This window comes from Hylaeus anthracinus, unplaced genomic scaffold (genome assembly GCF_026225885.1).
Source record: "Hylaeus anthracinus isolate JK02 unplaced genomic scaffold, UHH_iyHylAnth1.0_haploid 4, whole genome shotgun sequence".
In the NCBI taxonomy this organism is placed as follows: domain Eukaryota; kingdom Metazoa; phylum Arthropoda; class Insecta; order Hymenoptera; family Colletidae; genus Hylaeus; species Hylaeus anthracinus.
In genome coordinates this window covers 9,721,013-9,741,144 of record NW_026535289.1, presented here as the reverse complement: position 1 = coordinate 9,741,144, position 20,132 = coordinate 9,721,013, and the positions used below count along the sequence as shown (strand labels likewise).

At 34.1% G+C, this 20,132-nt stretch overlaps 4 protein-coding genes across 4 annotated transcripts; 2 read left to right on the top strand and 2 right to left on the bottom strand.

Annotated features, from left to right (window-relative positions):
* Window positions 1-335: 335 nt before the first annotated feature.
* Window positions 336-3,376, bottom strand: LOC128894771 (motile sperm domain-containing protein 2-like). The gene is made up of 10 exons (XM_054156756.1): window positions 3,284-3,376; window positions 2,870-2,968; window positions 2,439-2,582; window positions 2,185-2,362; window positions 1,733-2,102; window positions 1,573-1,648; window positions 1,355-1,461; window positions 1,093-1,293; window positions 883-1,020; window positions 336-810 (listed from the first exon to the last, which is right to left on the bottom strand). Exons 2-10 carry the CDS (start codon window positions 2,949-2,951, stop codon window positions 631-633), a joined length of 1,476 nt encoding a protein of 491 aa, XP_054012731.1. The 5' UTR covers window positions 2,952-2,968; window positions 3,284-3,376; the 3' UTR covers window positions 336-630.
* A 1,175-nt stretch (window positions 3,377-4,551) lies between these two features.
* Window positions 4,552-8,425, bottom strand: LOC128894779 (vacuolar protein sorting-associated protein 26B-like). The gene is made up of 6 exons (XM_054156770.1): window positions 8,245-8,425; window positions 7,982-8,125; window positions 6,954-7,348; window positions 6,773-6,879; window positions 6,380-6,591; window positions 4,552-6,292 (listed from the first exon to the last, which is right to left on the bottom strand). Exons 1-6 carry the CDS (start codon window positions 8,245-8,247, stop codon window positions 6,092-6,094), a joined length of 1,062 nt encoding a protein of 353 aa, XP_054012745.1. The 5' UTR covers window positions 8,248-8,425; the 3' UTR covers window positions 4,552-6,091.
* Window positions 8,426-8,485: 60 nt separating this feature from the next.
* On the top strand, window positions 8,486-11,191 carry LOC128894784 (palmitoyltransferase ZDHHC3). The gene is made up of 7 exons (XM_054156778.1): window positions 8,486-8,994; window positions 9,118-9,279; window positions 9,340-9,525; window positions 9,599-9,735; window positions 9,827-9,911; window positions 9,978-10,190; window positions 10,257-11,191. Exons 2-7 carry the CDS (start codon window positions 9,199-9,201, stop codon window positions 10,416-10,418), a joined length of 864 nt encoding a protein of 287 aa, XP_054012753.1. The 5' UTR covers window positions 8,486-8,994; window positions 9,118-9,198; the 3' UTR covers window positions 10,419-11,191.
* Window positions 11,192-11,483: 292 nt separating this feature from the next.
* Window positions 11,484-14,064, top strand: LOC128894794 (uncharacterized). The gene is made up of 3 exons (XM_054156796.1): window positions 11,484-11,787; window positions 12,602-12,673; window positions 13,113-14,064. The coding sequence occupies exons 2-3, from the start codon at window positions 12,644-12,646 to the stop codon at window positions 13,374-13,376; spliced, it is 294 nt and encodes a 97-aa protein (XP_054012771.1). The 5' UTR covers window positions 11,484-11,787; window positions 12,602-12,643; the 3' UTR covers window positions 13,377-14,064.
* Window positions 14,065-20,132: the final 6,068 nt, after the last annotated feature.

Genomic DNA, 20,132 nt, shown 5'->3' with positions numbered 1-20,132 from the left:
ATGTAACTATTAATCATTCCTACTATGAAATATAACGTACAATTGTCTTATTGTTTTCTTCTAATGTCAATTTAGTATTAATAATGGTGAACTTTGTTATGAATATATGTATATGATATAAAAGTTTCCTTGTTACAAAAAAGTATCATAAAAAATAAATAAATTATACGTTACATAATATACATTCAACAACAAAGTTATCTTTAGGCATATTACACGAGTAATGCAACAATTTAAATGAACTAATTACCCTATCAATACAATTTATAGTTATGAAAAAGATCATTTTTACCCTATACAAAATAAAAACGTGTAAAAATAAAACGTTATAAAAATAATTCTATTCAGTTATATATATTTATAGCAATAATAATACATCTTCCTCCTTGCTATATTAAATATATGTTACATAAAAAATCCCTTTATTAACAGTAACTCATTCTTTGTGTGTTATGGAACTAAACATACTTAATGTAATGATATAATCAAAACATCGAAAAAATAATGAACCGTATGAACAGAAAAAATAAAAAAGGACATACTTTTTGAATTACTTCGTAAACGTAAATATGACAAAATAGGAATTTCTATTATATGTGTGTCATGTAGAATTAATTTCTAGTCAAAAACCTATATACCACGTGGAATGTGACAAGCTTCTTGATCCATAGAATTTTGGATATCGATCCTTAAAATATAAACAACCATTACAGCCAATAAAATTCCCATTATTATAGAAAATAATACTAAATATTTCAAAGTAACGATATCGTTATGTAGTTTTGCGTTACTTTCTTTCAACTGTGATATCTGCAATTTGTCATTTTGTTAATAATACAATGCATATCGATATTATTCGTATGATACTTGAACTATTCTTACTTTATAAAAAAGTGTATCTACTGTCCTGCCGTTATCCGACATTCCAGACGACAATATGGAATGTGATTTCTGTGTTTCATTATTTTCACTCTCACCGTCGCAGCATCGTAATCTGTGCTGTTCTCTAGGCGTTTCAGACTACAGAAAATAAATTGACAATTAATCTCTGAAAATTCAATGTTTTGTAAAAGTTGAAAGCATTATTATTACCTTCCAAAGAGTAGCTAATTCTTGAGGAGACATATTTGCATCTTTCAATGGAAGGCACATAACTAGAAATCTATCGTTGTGTAAAAGACCGCGTACGTTATATCCAGGTTGCAAAACGACTGAAACAGTACGCTGTTCCTGAGGTAACAAAACTCCCAAACTTGGTCGTACTCGGAACTTTTCAGGCGATGTTGTTTTTATCTACAAAGTACGATAATTACGTATTTATTATTTGGTTCACTTATTGTAAATTGTGTAATACCTTATAAGACAGAGGCTTCTCTGTTCTTATATTCCTGAGTGTAATCGTGCCAACAAGTTCAGTTTCTTTTTTATTAAATGTAATTGTCTTTGGATCGATCAACAACACTATCAAACATCAAGAATCATATATTAGTAACAGTATATCTTTGTATAGTATTATACAGGCAATAATTATAGTATATAATCAAGTAATTATTTTAAAGTAATGTTACTTACATTCATCTTCATTTGGTTGATCTCCAAAATTATCAGGAGACTGTTCTGTCATTGGGGAACCTTCTGCAAAATGTACCTAAAATTTTAATAAAACCAAAAAGTTACACGAAAATGTTTGTCAATAAATATTAGTAAATTTTGTTTATAGATGATCATGTACCTTTTTATTATCAAGTTTACCATTCATTGTAGCATCCATATTATTTTGTGCCTCTGGTACAAATCTGAAGGTATAATCATTGGTGCCACCCCAACATGTAAGTATGTCACTGGGCTCTACAAATGTGTGGATGGTGCTTCTGTGAATAAACTTCATTTTTGGAAGTGCCTTTGGTGGCAACCATGATTTAATAATTTTGAAAGTAGCATTCAATAGCCATGGCAGTTCAAATATAATAATGTAGTTTAAAAAGTTTGGATAATAATTTTTACATAGAGAAATCAGGTACTTAACTAATTCCATATCCATGTTCATAATTCCAGTGTCTGCCATATCAAAGAAGAGTGAAAATTGATCGCCATTGGTTTGTCTGAAATGGCAGAGTGCAAAGGATTAACTATGATGACTATAAATATATGAGTTTGAACTTGAAATGAATTATACTATATTACCTTTCTAATCTTTCAAACCAATACACAATTACTCTTCGTACTTCATTAAAATCTTTACTTCCTCTTGTGTGCAATTTACATCTAATAATGAACAATGCTTTACCCTCTCTGTCTTTGCCATGAATAAAACATATCCCATCCTCTAAATATTCCCTTTTTACAGTCTCTTCCGTAATCTCTGCGATTAAATAACATTGATGCAATACCATTGAAAATTACTCAAAAAATATGCATTCCAATTTATAAACGCTTACCATGTACTTCAAATTTTCTTCTCCACGTGCAAGTTTCCCATAACATATTGAGGGAATCTATCATATTACATTCGTTATGTTCTAAAAATCGTCTTAACCAGTCATTCTCCATTATTTTGGCAATATCTGCAGGGTGAAAACCTCCTAAAATGACATCCCATCGATAAATTACTTGAATTGCAAGCATTTTCATCCATAATGTAAAAATGTGATGTAACTTAATAATTTATACGTAAATATAAGTAGCACTTAAAGTATCTGATAAATATTCCTTGAAATTATTCTAATTTGTCAGTCTGTATGGCACAATTAAGAAGACATTGATCTTGACGAACAAAAATTACTTTCTGTCATTTCAGTCATATGGCTTTATGAACATACGGCTGACAAGAAAATATAAATTTTATTAAGCGAAAAGAAAGTATACACACTAGGATCCGGTGGTCCTTCATCGTCCAATTTTTTAAAAAATTTTTCACGAAGTTCTGAGATTAATTCCATCCGCACTTCCATCTTCGATTAACCAACTGCTGGAGACGAAAGTAGAAAATTTACCGGCGATGAACTATTTAATACGACAGCCAGATACTTAATTGTTTATCCGGACGCCAGATCTGCGCGACGAGAGACGCGCATACTATTCGGACTTTAGATGTGGTAATACAATTCATATATGCCTTTCTTTACGACTGTTAACACTGTTAACGCACATGCAAATATATAAGCATGCTTGGATATGAATCATTGTTTAATTACATTTGTTAACGCTGCATTTCACATATTTCGCATTGCAAAATACGTATTACGGTTTATAAACTGTTTTTATCTAACGGGTTACAACATACCGATTTACCAAATCATATTTTTATTTAAGGTTGATTTCCACATTACGGTGCACGCTAACGAGAACATTCGGATTCTAGTTGGCCAAAATAAATGAAGTTTAAATGAAAAGAAATTACGACACATTAAAGTATTAAATTTTATTAACCTTTTGTAAATTTTCTATGAAATTTGTCTACACCTACGTTTGTAGATGAAAGTAATTAATATTGCATCAATATTGATACTTTCAAAAAATTCTTTTTAATTCAGATACGTCAAAATTCTTTAGTGAAAAAATTCATATTTTTTCAAAGTAATGTAATTTTCTTTTCATTAATAGTCTTAAAAAAGAGGCCATCTTTAATTGAATACTGCCATTTCATTTATTATATAAAATAGATTATATTCTTACTGCTCAGATAAAAGAGCAGCAATTAATATGAGTAGTGTTGTAAGAAATCGTATAATAAAAAATCTTAGAATTATCTTTTTCGAATTAGATGAACAGTAGCGTAACTAGCGATTCTGGAACTCAAGTGCTCAAAAGGCGCTTACAGTAAATAGCAACTTTCTTTGTCAATTTATTAAAACTAGATAGCGAAAAATTAAAATAAATAGTTCATGTTCACTGAAGTATACAGTTATTAATATAGTTGAATGGCTTACACTGAACTTTAGTAATCAGAAGTAATTTAGTCGCAGTGGCGTCATCGGTGGTAAAATGTCCAAGTTTGTAGTGAAAATAGTTCTCACTATTGCTGCTAGATGACGCTACTTACTAAAAGGTTGATAATTATTTCTGCATTAAATAACTATTCCTAAAAATGATAAATTTGACATATAAACACATGCGGTTATCATTCTATAATAGCATATTATAGTGTTATAAGGGAAGGAATCGGATGTATTGATGAAAAATAAAGTATAATTGATTAAAGGTATCAGTGGCGCCATCGGTGAGAAACGCTCAAGTTTGAGGTGAAAATAGTTCCCACTGTTGCTGCTAGATGACGCAACGAACTAAAGGATCAATAATTATTGCTGCATTAAATAACTATTTATAAAAATGATAAATTTGACGTATTCGAATCTGTTTTAATGACCGATTTCGCTTTTTATAAATCGTCATTAAACAGATGATTTTTTTCATTATAAAATTTTCATATTAATATATCGAGGACATAATAATCTTTGAAATAAAATGCAATTAATGGGTAATGAGAATAAAAACTGAATGTACTGTATAAAATTACATAGAATAGTAGGAAGGGTGTATGCATAAACAAAGTAATCTTTTCCAATATACGTGCACACAAAGGCACACCGTATACAATATATAATATAATTATGTGGGCATTAAAATATACAACTAGCTTCATATCGTATGACAATATGTATATGTATATACAATATTTGACATGTCAAATAATTCACAAATAGTTTTGCTTTTCTCTCTCTTTTACACATATATCTTTCTTGTCAACAAATAACAAAGGTGTGAAATATGAAAACTTTAATTTACACAAAGCAAAATTCTCGAAATACACGTGGTTAACTATTACGTACTTTTTTAACAAGATTTTTACAGTCAACCCATGTTAACATAGAATCATACAAAATGATCGATATTCTCTTTCATATCGACATAACCTCCATCTTGGTAGTAATCATAATACTACCTTGATAGAACACATTTTATTAGTTCATTACTGCTTTCAGTATTATTACAATAGATGTTGATATTTGTGTGTGTGTATATATAACCCAGTCTGTAACTACTGTACTGTTATCATTAGAAATCATATATATGCATGTATATATATCCACACACATATTGTAATATGTATGTATATATCTATAAATACATGTAAGGCTATCCCATGTTTTAATCAATCATAAGTCCACTCATATATTAATAAAGGCATACAAAAATTGAGCAATTCTACTAAGGCTTACATATTCTAGAATGATTTATAACGCGAATTTTGAAAGTTTTCTTCCAAATGATGTAAAATTAATTAGCATATACAATTTAATAACTTGTATATACAATAATGCTAGAGCCTTGGATAAAACTATCGACTATTACGTTATTGTATGCTATATACATACTGAAAATTCTTGTAGAAAAAAAGCACATTTTCTCACAAATTACTTTAACAGTGTGTGATACCAAAACATGTATTACTAGTGCCTTTATCATATTAAATGTAGACTAGCTGAGTGGATTAAAATAGGGCAACCATTTTGAGTATATGTATATTCATCTCAGATTTATAAAATTCTTATATGACATTAAGTTGTCATACAAGTGATCGAATTTCAAGAATAATCTAGTGGTTGAAGGCATCGTTCGCATAACACAGAATAAGTTTGTATAAAATATTCAGAACACTGTAACATTCAGATGCCATTCGAGAATATACCACCGATTAATATTCGATTATTAAATTGTCCATTTATGAATATTCACCTTATGCGCTGTTGCATTATGTTTTCCATAATATTACATTTTTGTTTTAAATCATTTTAGATCTGTCCCATCAGACGACATAGTATATTTACCTACAGATCTCAGTAATTTGAAATTTTGATCGATAATTGGCTACTTATTCAATTTATTCACCTGCATTTTTTATAGGTATCCAAAATATTTACAACTTTACTCGCAGGTGCTATAATTCCTCCCTGTTCTTAAAACTTAATTTCTCTTCGTAGTATAAGAGAAACGTTACTACTAGTTCCATGTGATATTTTCCAATGTTGTTATTGATTTTTCGAACTAGTAAGACTTCCATTGCCTTCAATAATTGCATTATATGCAAGATTCAGTTAATTTCGAGATTAACTTCTTTTTCGACATTAACTTCACCTTCACCATCTCCTTCTTCGCGTGTCATGCCTTCTATAGGAGCTGGAGCGGCTCCTTGTGGAAATCCTGTTTCAGCAGATACTAAGTGTGATGGCATATGAGGTGAAGCAGTTTGAGATTTCCTACTTTTTTCGCCCTTTCTCCAGAGCGTTATTTCCTGAAAAAAAACACAATTGAATTGTAGGTGTACCTTCAAATGATAGTGGGAAATGAGATTAATACATAAATATATTTCTGAACGTACTTGTTGCTTAAAATATCTACGATCTTCTTCATCCATCAGGACTAAATTAAGGTAGTACCTAACACTGAATTTTTTATTAATGTCACGCATTGTAGGTGCTAAATCATAACCTGCCAAGAACACTCTTATTGGAATAGATTCACCACGGACTGGTGCTCCATCCATTATTTCGTATTTCGCTATGGTTTCATTCTCCGTGAATACGTGTGGGCCTGCGAATATGTATTCTAATTATTACTTTAGTACAATAAGTTGCGAATACGTAAATATCGAGAAACAAAAATACTTTTCCCAATACATGTATCAAGTTTAATAAAAGTTTCAAAATTATAACAATGATCATTGAAATTATTTTAATTAAAAAAATAACTGTATTGGTTGAGTATACAGTACCAGAACCAGTAGTCTCTCGTTTTATTATGGCAATTTCCATGTGTTTAATTTTTATTCTAACCAAGAGAAAATATATTTTTCCAACAATGACATCTTTTAAATGATATCTGAAAAAAGGTAAATGAAAACTCATTATCAAATACATAATAATATACACATATCCTATACCAAATTAACTTACTTGCTTTTGTTATATTCGAATTCGATATGCAAACTGTCTTCGATTCCAACTTCCATTTTAATAGGATTGTTCATATCTGGATAGGAACTAAGAGTGTGCACAACTAATTCAAGTTCTTTAACAATATCACTAAGTCTTCGAACAATTGTCACTTTAAGAAAATATCTTAGCCGCACATTAGAACCTGTGTAGCTTTCAAATGGTTTTTCTACATTTGCAAACTCAAAAGTATACAAAGTGTTATGCGTTAATTCTCCTGCCCTAGCTAACTCTTTAACAAGACTTGAGAATTCATAATGATTTCCTCTATCATAGTATAATTCAATTTGTCCAATAAATTCTACTTTAACACCCTGGTGCTCCAATTTACCAGCTTTTCTGAGACTAATATTAATCTGTAAATAATGCGTTGAAACTGTGATATACATCAAATGGTTTTTGGCTAATAACTTGAACAGGATAATATTAATTACTTCAAACATATTACATTATAACATATATGTATATATAAATCTATGTTGATTAAATATAAAATTGATGAAAGCACATGTATATATTTCTTTTAAAACATTAGAGAAAACAGTATAGTTATTGTCTTCTTGATTAATTTATTACTCATTATAATATTTGTACATAAGATATTCAAAGCCAAGTAAACATTACTATTCTTCATAGCAGCACAGCAACAGCGCTATATCACTGCTAACAATCAACAATTCCAAAGACTTTTTTCACATTTTTAAAGTTTCAGAGATAAGCAAAAGGTACTCAATCGCTAGCAGTTCAATTCATACATAATACTGTGTTACATAAAACATTTATGCATGTAACTAAAATTTCTAAAAAGAGATATAAATAAACCCTTCAATAATTGATATGGAATAACTAAAGCAGAATAGTATGCTAATGTGTACGTTATGGTGATATATCCAAAGTTTCTGATTAGCCATTGAAGGTTACAGGTGATATTCTTTAATTACATTTATTATTTCATATCAGTGGTACTCTATTTAGAAAAGGATTCTTACCTTTCCTGATACGGTCTCCCCATCATAGTATAACAAGTGGCGCTCTTTTTTGCCATCTTCGGATTTGATGTCTGCAGTCTTCCTGGTTTCTGCACCATCCAAAGTAATCTCTATGTCAGCCGACTGGCCGAACCCAAAGAAACTCTACAAGGAAAAAGCAGAGTTAAACAAAAGAGAAATGCGACGAGCAATTGTCGGGGCGTACAACCAGCAATTTTGAAGTATCCGATGACGGGAAATTTATTAATCAAAGGTTAACATACCATTTTTCGTAAAAAAGGATGACCTTGTGCAAACGATCACTCCCTTCACCGTAATGTTCGCGCTGACAAGACCACCGTGCTAAATTAATGAAAAATTCTCGAGGGTAACATTTTTTTTCGCGTAGAAACGAGAAAAGTTGGGTTATTTTTTGCTCGCTACCTCCCAAAAGTCACAAGTAGCCAATATGGCCGCGTACTGTGGCCCCCACCCTTACCGCGTACTGTCAAAACTTGCGGTCGCATGCAAGAACACAGCGGGTCGACGCGACGTTTAGAATCGCTGCTATCTAATATTATTTATGTTCATTCATGTTCAATTTCAACTTCTTCGCGATCTTAACTTTGTTAAATTAATACTTTCATCGAAATCATGTGCCCCGTTTGAATGGCAGGTGCGTTCGTAATAGCGTTCAATGGTGATTATCGGTGACGTTTAGAAACCGAACTATCGTAATCTATGTACACGTGATAACGTGTACAAGTTCCGTTTGCGGTTCGTTTACTTTATGCTATATTTGAACCGTTATGAGTGGACTGTCGATTGGATATTTAAAGTATGTCGTGTATGTAACCAACATGATTGTTTATTAATGGATGCATCCGTGCCCGGGCTAATTACACGAGGAGTGACAACGGAAAAATCAATTTCATTATTTCATACGCATAGTACGCAAATTGAAAGTAAATAAAGGAAATTAAAATGAACGTTGTTACGTATTATTCGGTCGCTGTGGCTCTGTGAACGGCACTGTACGTACTTGTTTAGGTTATACGCAAAATTTCGTTGATTTAATTTAATATCTTCTATAAAATTTCTAACAAACGTAGAATTTTATGATATCCTAATGATTTTTGCGTTAATCTTGATTTCAGCCACGAACCATGGTCATTTTAGTGAACATTATTGGTATTCATAGGATTAATGTTTAAGTATTTAACGAACAAGTATAAATCATGGATTATGATTATATCTCGCTTCACAGAGAAAGGGATGTTCATAATAAATGCTATGGTGGCAAATTATGGTGTATTAAGGTATGTTGTATTTTTTTTTAGCTTTTTATAATTATACTCTGATGTATTTATTTATTCCAGGATATATGTGGAATCATATGTGCAGTTTTGACATGGCTGTTAATAATTTATGCAGAGTTTGTAGTAATGGCAGTTATTCTTATTCCTACAATAAACACTGTGTACTCTAGTTTAAATACTGCGATATTCCAATCCTTAACATTCTTGGCATTTGCTTCTCACCTAAGGACAATGTTTACAGATCCGGTAAGTAAAAGAAATGCTCGAGTTCTCATTAACAATAATAATAATTAGAGAAAACAATAATTTACATGTATAGGGTGCAGTACCAAAGGGCAATGCTACAAAAGAAATGATAGAGCAAATGGGGTTCAGGGATGGTGACTTAATTTTTAAATGCCCAAAGTGTTGCTCTATTAAACCAGATAGAGCGCATCACTGTTCAGTTTGCCAAAGGTAAATTCATAATAGTATACAATTCATAATTGTCAATTATTCTCAAATTGTGGTCTGCATAAATAGTAGTACATAAATTGTTTATTTGTAGATGCATTAGAAAAATGGACCACCATTGTCCATGGGTTAACAATTGCGTTGGGGAGAATAATCAAAAGTATTTTGTACTCTTTACTGTACGTATTGCTATTTACGTAAGCTAAAAGTAGAACATAAGTTAGTTTTTATAAAATATATTTCAGTTCTATATAGCGGGAATGTCGTTGCAATCATTACTTTTATGTATACAACAATTTACTACGTGTGTAAGACAAGAATGGAAGGAGTGTTCTATGTTTAGTCCACCTGCAACAGTGGTGCTTTTACTCTTTCTGGCTTTCGAAGCACTTCTTTTCGCCATTTTTACCGCTGTAATGTTGGGAACCCAATTACAGGCAATTTGGAACGACGAAACTGTATGTAGTTAAAACGGCATTCTAGTGAAATCTAATTTATGTATTAATTTTTAAATATCATTGTAGGGCATTGAACAACTCAAGAAGGAAGAAGCCAGGTGGGTTCGCAACAGCAAATGGAAATCCATTCAAGCAGTGTTTGGAAGGTTTTCGATTGCTTGGTTTTCGCCCTTCACTTCTCCCCCAAAGGGGAAAACAAAGCTAGATTCTTACTTATATTCTGTTTAACGTGTTAGGTTATGTGACTGCATCCCAGGGATATTTAATACATGTAAATATACATTATATAATTATGACGGTATCATAAAGTCGTACAATTCAATAGAATATTTGTAATTTTATACAGTTATCTAATCTTCTTACTTCATTGCGACCACTTTCGAAAAGTACTTAAAATGGCGAGTAGCATTTAATATATATATATTTTAATTACGAAAATTGTAAACTTGCAAGCATACGACGGTCTATGCTTCTAGTAAAGCTTCTTGTATTTAGATATCGATATCATTGTATTATGGTAGTTGACATGGTTATTTTTTTTAAATGTTTTACTCGTGATACCGGAACGTGTTAATGTACTAATATAACCGGCATCGTAAACAAATTTAGCATATAAATGTACGCAATTGTATTATACGTGACAAGGAAGGAATACATGGAACATGACATTAATTTTGAAATTAAGGTTTTGCACACCTTAGATCAAAATATACGGCACATTGTGATACGTAGCATATTGTATTTGTTAACAATCTAAGCTTGTTTCTTAAAAACGAAAAAGAATATTTCGTAGCTGAACACGATTATTTCGCCAATTAACGATGTTTCGACTAGACAATAATACCAGCTATCCAGCGATTTGTGGCAGCTACAAGATTTTATAAGACACTGGTTTCCTGAGAGGCATATCACGATTTAATTCCATTTTCTTATTTTTCGATTTTATATTTATATGAAGATACCTGATTTTTTGTATAAATAAATTGTTGTACAGTTTCTTACATGCATCATCTTTACTTCTAGATCTTCTAGATAAAACCTTCTGGTTTGATATTTTTTATCAACGATAGAGTTTTTAAGTACGTTTCTTAATAAAAATAAAATATTACAAGTTTCCCTAATCCCTCTATAAAATTTTTTTAAAGCTTGTGAATCCTAAGAGGATCACTGAAATCATGAATCCTTTACTTACGCGGCACAGTATTTCTATGCACCTCCAATCTAAATATTTCTCTATATAAATTACGAAGTACAGAAATACGTCGTAATCATTTGTGAAATATCAAAGTGAATTCCAAATTACAAGGGCAAGGAAATAGTTTGATCGTGGGAGCCTTTTTTTCTCGATGATTTCTAAGAGACAAGCGCGCGTGCTTTGAACAGTTCAGTTCTCGAAAACGTAAAACACGATCGATTTCCACTTTCATCGGCTTCCGTTTCTGCAGGCTGAGAAGCCGCTCTGCTCTTGGTCTTCGACGTGGGGCCGCTTACAGCGGCAAGGTCGTTAAACGCGCACAGAGATGAAGGAAACGCTCTTGGTCGGTGTGCCGCTCTGTACGATCGCTCAAGCGGCTTTCACTTTTGCTACGGCTGTTCGGTAAGTTTGATGCATGAAAACTAGTACATCTACATTTTTTTACGACAGTAGCGATAAATTTAACAAAATTCATCTAATTTCGCCATTCTTTTTTTCTTTTTTATTTCGAGTGATATCGAGAATTGTTTCGAGTGATACCGAGCAATTGTAGAAGAGGAACAAAAGTAAAACTGGTTAACTAATTGTTCGTGTAATTGAGAAAATGATATATAGGAGTGAATTTTAAGTTCTTAGTGGTGCACTAATTACGATGGATATTTGAAAACAGTGTTACTCAAATAAGAATTCACGGATAGAAGGGGAGGGGGCTATGAATGTTTTTCTATTCTTTTGAAAGAAGAGTGGAATGTATTACAATATCATAACATAAATGTCATAACATAAATAAAACATAATAATTCTGGAAGCAGTGTCATTAGAATGTTAATGTTGAATATATATTATAAATTTTCAGCTTAACATACAGGCTGGTATGCTTATATTAATAAATTAGCGAATTGAACGTGTCTTTGTACAAGCTATTTGTTTCTTATGTGGTGTTTAATTAGGCGTGCACATCTATTCAAAGAAAGATTTATAATGCCATTTGATCGCTAGATAAACACTGAGTTTAGAATCACAAATTCCTCGCAATTATATGAATTTTGATCACGGCACGCACTTTGTTAATTTCCACTAATTACAGTCCCATTTATGGATATTTATGGCTTTTCGCATCTTCTTTTGACTGTTAGCGCAACCATTGGTTAAACATGTTTTTGTTCATCTTTTCACTTTTACGCACACGCGTGTCTCTTTCTTTGGATTGTTTCAGCGAGTCTATTAAAGACTTCAACGACGACCACGGAATTGTAATATGGCTTCAAGCGTTTCTATCTTGTTAATGGTATGCATAATCTGATTCTCTTATTAGAAATTACGTTTTTACTTTAATTAGATAGAAATAAACGTATTGCTTTGCTATACTAATATTTTAAATGAAATTTCGTGTTGTATAGAATATAATTAATTTTGCTGAGCTTGAGGTGTCGAACCTAAAATATTTCGATTATTGGTTCAATGTTCTGTCTTTAGTTTAGTAGCTATATTCGTTTAAAGTTTAGTAAGATCAGATTCTTCCGAGGTTTGGGACCACTGATCATGATTAACGTGATGAGGTCTGTTGTAAAATTATGTTTCAAATAGTAAAAGATTTGTCTGTGTTATTATAATGATGTGTTACAGAATTTAAGGAAGCTTCACAGTCAAATGATAAAAGCTCTAAAGAGAGAACATCGATAAATATAATTTCTAGATTAATTGTGATCAATTATGCGCGATTCCAGCGCGTTATGGTTCTGATGTGCCTGATGGTGCACGTGCTGGCCTACGATCCTGATGACAAATCGTTGAAGAATATTTTGCTACCTGAGGGTCAATTCGAAGCGTTTTACTTGAAAGGATCGCAGGAGGAAGAGCAGAACGCGGTGAGGCCTGCGCATCTTCACGGATCGTTCCATCAGTACAAGAATCCCGCTCTCGTTGGAGCGCCTAACAGCGCCGCGTATGGCTTCCGTTTCGATGGAAAGCGCCGTTTCAACTACGATTAACGCCGTACGCCGTGATTCGTTTTAATGCAAACGGTTGTAATATCTTAAGCGTATGCCTAGAAAATTGCACTGGTTCGTGTTAAAGCGGTATTAATACTTAATACATGCAATGTATTATGCATCAGCGTGGTTCATGTTTAGCTCCTCGGGTAGAATTAATTATTTCATTTCACTTTTGAACGATATCGATTCGTTAACGAACGAACAGTTTCCAGAAATTACGCACACGTTGGTATAAACATTTTAAAGCACCCTTATCATTGTTTAATTATTCAGTGTTCGATTAATTTCACAATATATTTTGTTATGATTGTAAATATACGCAAAAATGAAGTAAAGGAGTAGAAATTTCTATGTAATTGTTTCACGAAAACCATAGAAGTTTATATACCTATTGCATTTTATTTTATTTTTTTAATTTTATGTATCTACAACAATTATATTGTTGTCTATGATCTAGATTCTAGAACGAGTGAACTTTAATGATACTCTGTAGGTAGATAGAGAATTGATAAACATTTTACTGCTTAGTAATAAAGATTGTACTCTAGATAGATCATCTCAGAAATCATGATTTATAGTACTCCTACTCGTGCGAGGTTCCGACGCACGTGAACATTGGATTGCCTATCTCCAGGGTTGCTTTCATATAAAGCATGAATGTATGTACAACTGTAATTTATTATGAATTAAAAATTATTTGAATAATACAAGACTTTACTCTAGTCACCTCGAATACTTTAGACCTAATTATTTTGTACGATTTTGTCACCAAATATTCTCCAGTAGATGATACAATTGTGAAATGAAAATTTATTTAGAGCGATCTGTAATTGTTCTTGTGATTGTCCCATTACTTTTGATCCACCATGCGTATCAAATTGATGTACGCATGGTGGCCCAGAAGTAATGGGACAGCCACGGTATACTACCAACAACGTAAAATGTACGAATCTATTTTGCAGAGAAATGAATCAGTGTTTTAAGTAGCGCGCGGTTTGCAATTATTTAGCAATAAACTGTTTAATGCTCAAGATATTTCGTGGTTCTCCAATTTTCACGAGGACTATCTCTCGATTATAGTTGCTAATTTTTTCGACAACACTTTCCAAGAATTCTTTCGACATTCTAATGGAATGTTGATTGTTGTTTGAATTAAAAACTATATATACACAATCAATCCCTTCTTGATGATTTCTTGGAAAATACAGGTTCCAGCTTTCTTCATTAGAGCCCTCATCATTCCAAATTACAGTAAGATTCATGTCACAATTTGATTACACTAAATGAATCGAAGGGTTACACAATCTTTCAGGACGACAAATTTATATATATGGTGTTTGTTTTATTTTTTACCCTTATCACTTCTGAATTAATATGTGACAAGAAAGACTTGTGCGTAAAAGTTACAATATTAAACGACAACAATTCTTCAGAAATATACATGTCAAAATTAATGAATAAGCTAAACGCTCTTTTAGAACACTTTCAACTCCCTCGCCTGGAATAATATCGAAAGGTTAATAAATCTCTCTACATTCCAAGATACGATAAAGAAAGGAGAAGTTACTTTGCCCTGAATAAATTTTTTTCCTCCAATGGACATCACTCCCAATTACAGCCGACGATTTTTATCGACGTCGAAGGGAACCCCCTTTAACGCGCTGATCCAACTGATTTCTCTGTCTAGCCACGAATACGTACTGTTTCGGCGCATCGTTAATGAACCTTCTTGACAGTCCATCCTCTTTTCTGACCATTTACTGCCTCGGTGTCCGCTTATGGCGATCACCGTGCGATTTCTTGGACGGGGCAGGTACGTCGTCGCTTTCAAGTCACGTAAATCAATCAATCGATTTAGAAACGTGTCTGACAAGAAAAAAAAAACACGCGTAACTCGTGTAGTACTTGGAAGTTTGGCGTTTTACTCGAACCAATTCCAAATAAACTTTAACGATGCATCTGAAACTCGACGATTGTTTAAGTAGAAATGCCGATCTCGCGACGTGGCGCGATTTTCTATATTTGCACGCGCTACACGCGTGCCTATTATGCCAATTAAAGCGGCTACTGCCCAGGGAAATTCACTTTCGTTGAGGCAACGGCCTCACAGGTGGTGGAAACTGATAGAAATATTCATGATGCCCACGGATGTACACCCAGGACACATATATATATGGAAAAGTGAAATAAGAGATCGTCAGTTATTCGTTTACGCGCTCATCTCAGCATCGGCGTTCGTCGTGCAATTGTTGGTAATAGTAATGTAGTATAACTCGTGACAGTGACGAATGCAAAGTGATGGGGATCCTCCGTCTGTCGGATAAACGAATTACACCGTGAATTGGCGATCGTAAATTATATGGGACGCGATTCCAAAAACGTGACACTGTGGATTGTTCCTGTCTGTGAATTGGGATTGATTTTTAGTTTGTTCTAACTGTGTTTTGTAGGTGGCTTTGTTTAAAAAAACAAAAGGGATTCTAAATAGCTTTGTTCAGATTAATAATAGTATTTAGATTAATTATGAGTCGTAAGATTAATTACGTTTCGTTGAGATGCGGATAGCAATCGAGTAGTTGGTTTCATCAGTGTTTGTTCCATCGTTTGCGAGTTGCGGTTGTTTTTATCAGTGAATAGATATCGATTTCCTTATTGGAGAAATGAGTAGAAGTCTTACTAGTTTTATGTGTCAACTTTGATACAAGTCAACCCTACTTTGTGTGTTCATATAAAGCTTGTTTACTCTTATATTTAATTATTTAATATTATCTAATTTTACATAAAAATTTGATTCGTATAATTATCATCCAACATGTACTATGTTTTATGGGAGAAATCAGTAAATAATTGACAAATCTGAATTACTGTCCGTCTGGAACACTTGGCGTACAGTTGAACTTGTTTATAACGAGCATGGATATACGAAGACCACAACTTAAGCGAGCAGAAACCTGCTCCAATTTTAACTCGCCGTTATAACAGGCAAGCTACTTGGACATGTACCAATTAAGATGTTAGAATTACATTTTAATGAAATGATAGAAAGAGAAATCAATTTCAATATCCCCAAATAAAGAAGTCAACTGAAATTGTAATTTTTTAGAATTATAGATATCATAAGCAAATGCAGTTTCACTTGAAGCAGACCTAATTCTTTTCTGTCTTATACAACACTGTCACTTGCCGTTCAGCCTTCTGATAAGATGGCGCGATGAAACATGTTCCATTACACTTTAGAGATTCCAAGGAATCTAGGAATGAAAGTCTCGTTTAAATCAGTCTACCGATTTTTGTATTTATCCAGAACGAACGCTCACACTCTCTGTCTTTTTTTATAATTTTGATAAATTTTTATAATTTTGATCATTTTAGTACACAAAAATAGGAGCCAGAGTTCGCTTATTATTGGTGCTCGTGATAACCGATTTTGACTGTATTATATTTATAACAAAAAAATAAAAACTACAAAATAAAGATAAGAAGATATTAATTTTAGTGTCCATTGTTACATGTAGAAGATTCACGTTTCATCAAGACGTCCAGAAACTAATCCTGCTTAAAAATATTCATCGATAAGACATTTTCTGACACGTAATAGGTAAATAATAGGTAAAGGTAACTATTTTTGTCTTAATTTTGCGAGCAAAACAAATCTCCTTTCCTCTCCCCGAAAAGAACATATGAAAAGGAGAATGAAAGACCATTTATTTTAAACCATTAATATCGTTGTTACTATTGACGTCATGTCTAAATAATACACCTACCCTAATTTCAGTAAATGCACTCGAAGAACCTATATTATCAACAAGATTGCATGTACGACCTAGACATATTTTCATATTTTTAATATTGCACAATTCCTTCAAATCTACACACTCATTGCAATCATTTACAAATAAACACGTCACACACGACTCAATGTACTGCAATAAAAACACATTAAAATTAAAAGAGATTTCAAATAATCTTCTCTCATCGATATCTGGAATTTCCTTCCCTCCAGGATTTGTTTCGCTCGTAAATATAAAAGAAATGCCCCTCCATCCACTATTTCGAGGTCAGTTTACAAACGAGGAAACAATTAATTAATTTCCTCGGAAAAATAGCTAGAATCGGAAATCGTGTCCCGCCGAACATAGACAGAACTTTCGGTTCCGACGATAAAACGACGAGTTCCTCGCATTTTATTCCGACTTCGAAGGAAGTCGTAGCCGTGATGCACTTCGCGCACGCCGCACGACCGGATTGGACAAGTTTTTTTCGTTCTTCTCCCATTAGAGAAAACTGAAGCCGCCGGTACCGCTCGTGTGTACGCAAAACAATGCTGTCAAGTCCAGTTTAACAGCGGCGCGTGCCAGTCGCTGCGGGGGAAGCTTTAAAAGACGCCGATGTGCAACCCGATCCTATAGTCGAATCGGTGAAGTGATCTAGTGGGGATCCAGTGCGGTCTGCAAACATGAGGGTCGCGCATGTGATCATGGTGAGCCGATCAGTCACTCGTTTACGAAGGATTTATCAGAATACGTTGATTGTGAACAAGTGTTAAAATAATGACAGTGTTATTATAAAACAATCGTTATTTTATTAAATGTGTGTACTACTCGTGGTCGTTCTGAGCATTTTGTTCCACGTGTGAAATTTTCGACTTTATGGTTTCGAGTCTTTCTTGATGTATGCTGTCAGAAATGATTGTTAAAAAATAGAGAATTTTGGGGGAATTGGTAAAGGGGAATGAGTCGGATTAAAAATTGTAAGGGAAGGGTGGAACTGATTGTTTTCGATTTTTGATACTGATAGAGTCAATGGAAAATTGGAAAATTTAATTAATCTTTTGATACATTAAATCGTTCGATACGTTTGTATTTTAGGTTTGGGTTATTTTAAGGGCTTAGCTAGTAACAATAAGATTAGTAAGATTAGTTTATTCTTTCCACTAATTTAAAGGGAGGAAATGATCGATTTTCTTGAATGAAGAAGTGTGAACTATGTATATATCTGAAAGGTCTAAATTTATCTTGTACGAATTATTAAGTAATTTGTACATACATAGTTCTTTATTTTATAACCATTCTATCAATACTTGGGAAGACTATGGACATCCACGAGTCCGTATAATCAGTGTCTCGTATCAAATAATTATTTTTAAATTATAACAAAGTCATTACTGACAATTCTTCAAAATCTTATATCTGAGAATCGAAAACGTGCGATGATTATACTTTCTATTTAATTACAGATCTGCGTAGCGTTAATATCAGCATTCCACCGTGCAAAAGCAATGCACCCAGTCAGGTACGTTCTATTAACCAACTGTCAATTTATTCTATTTAACTACAAAGAAAAACACGTTCTGTATTTAACCCAGAATTTTACATTTAATTTAAAGCGAGTAACTATTATACGAGTAATTAATTAATTTCATTTCTATCGAGTAATTTCTGCTTAGTCCTCCTAAAACGCCTAACACCTACCTAGCCTCCCTTTCTCTCTACATCTCAAACATCTCTCAAACATCTTCTCCAACAATTTCTGTTGCTTCAGAAAGCCACAGTCAAGGGACTACTTTACCCACGTGCTGCAACCGAGAAGCGCGAACCTCCCCATAAGCAAGATAACGTTCACCACCCTCAAGCCAGAGGTAACCTCTTTCAACCAGACAGGCCATCTCAACCACGACGACAAGCAGAAGTCGTCGAAGACCCGTCAAAATCGTTCCATGTTACCGCAGTCGCGCGATCCTTTCGGCACGAACGCCAGTCGTCGTCGAAGGCAGTTGCAAAAATATGGCGCCAGTTCTCTCAAAGTTGGACGATCGTTCGAGGTTAGCGACAACCACGTCGACCACCACATCGAGAACGTGCAGCCCGTGGAAGCCTTCGACGAAGGAGCCATTCATCTGGAGCCTGTCTACCGCGTGACCAAGAACAAGGGTGTCTTGGACTCCCTCATCGGTATACTGCAACGATTAGTGGACCCACCAAAGTCTGTGGGCCCTCTAGTGGGCCCCTTCCCTTTCCCAGGTCTAGGAGACAAGGTGTACGTCAGACTCCTGGAGCAAACCGAGCCAGATAACCTCGTCATACGATTGATCTCTCACTTGCCAGCTGGAGAGGTCGTGTCGTTCGACAAGAACCTCCATCCTCCCAGCGGTGATCCGCTGAGCCACCCAGAAATCGTCACCCACGATATAAAGACTCACTTCAAGTTCCCCGCGCAATCTCATTCCCAATTCCCCATTATCAGCCACGACCTGTTGAGCCACACCAAGAATCCCTCTATCAGCCACGATCTAAAATCTCACTCCGACTTCTCCATCATCAGCCGCGACCTGTTGAGCAGTTCCAAACTTCCCGTTGGCCACGAGCTACTGAGTCAGTCGGAATTTGCTTCGATAAGTAAGGAATCGCTGCCTCTGTCGATCGAAGGGTTGAAAAACTCCTACGGCAAAGACAGCAGCAGTTCAATAATCTCGACGAATTCGAACTCGAAATCTTCCAGCAACGACGTGGTTCGAGTGCCCAAATCTCCAAACATCTTGAGTTCAGGTAGCGGACACAAGCAGCCTTGCGTCTCGAAGACGTACAGTGTGAACTTGAAGAATGGAGAGCCTGCATCCGTGAAGAGAGTCGTTCGCCACCGCAATAGGAACCAGTACCCGCCTCCAGCAGCGAAGGATTTGAGCAACTTTAACCCTAGCCCTCGTCTGGAGCCTGACGAACCGAGGAACAGTAGTCACAACGGTTGGCAGCATCC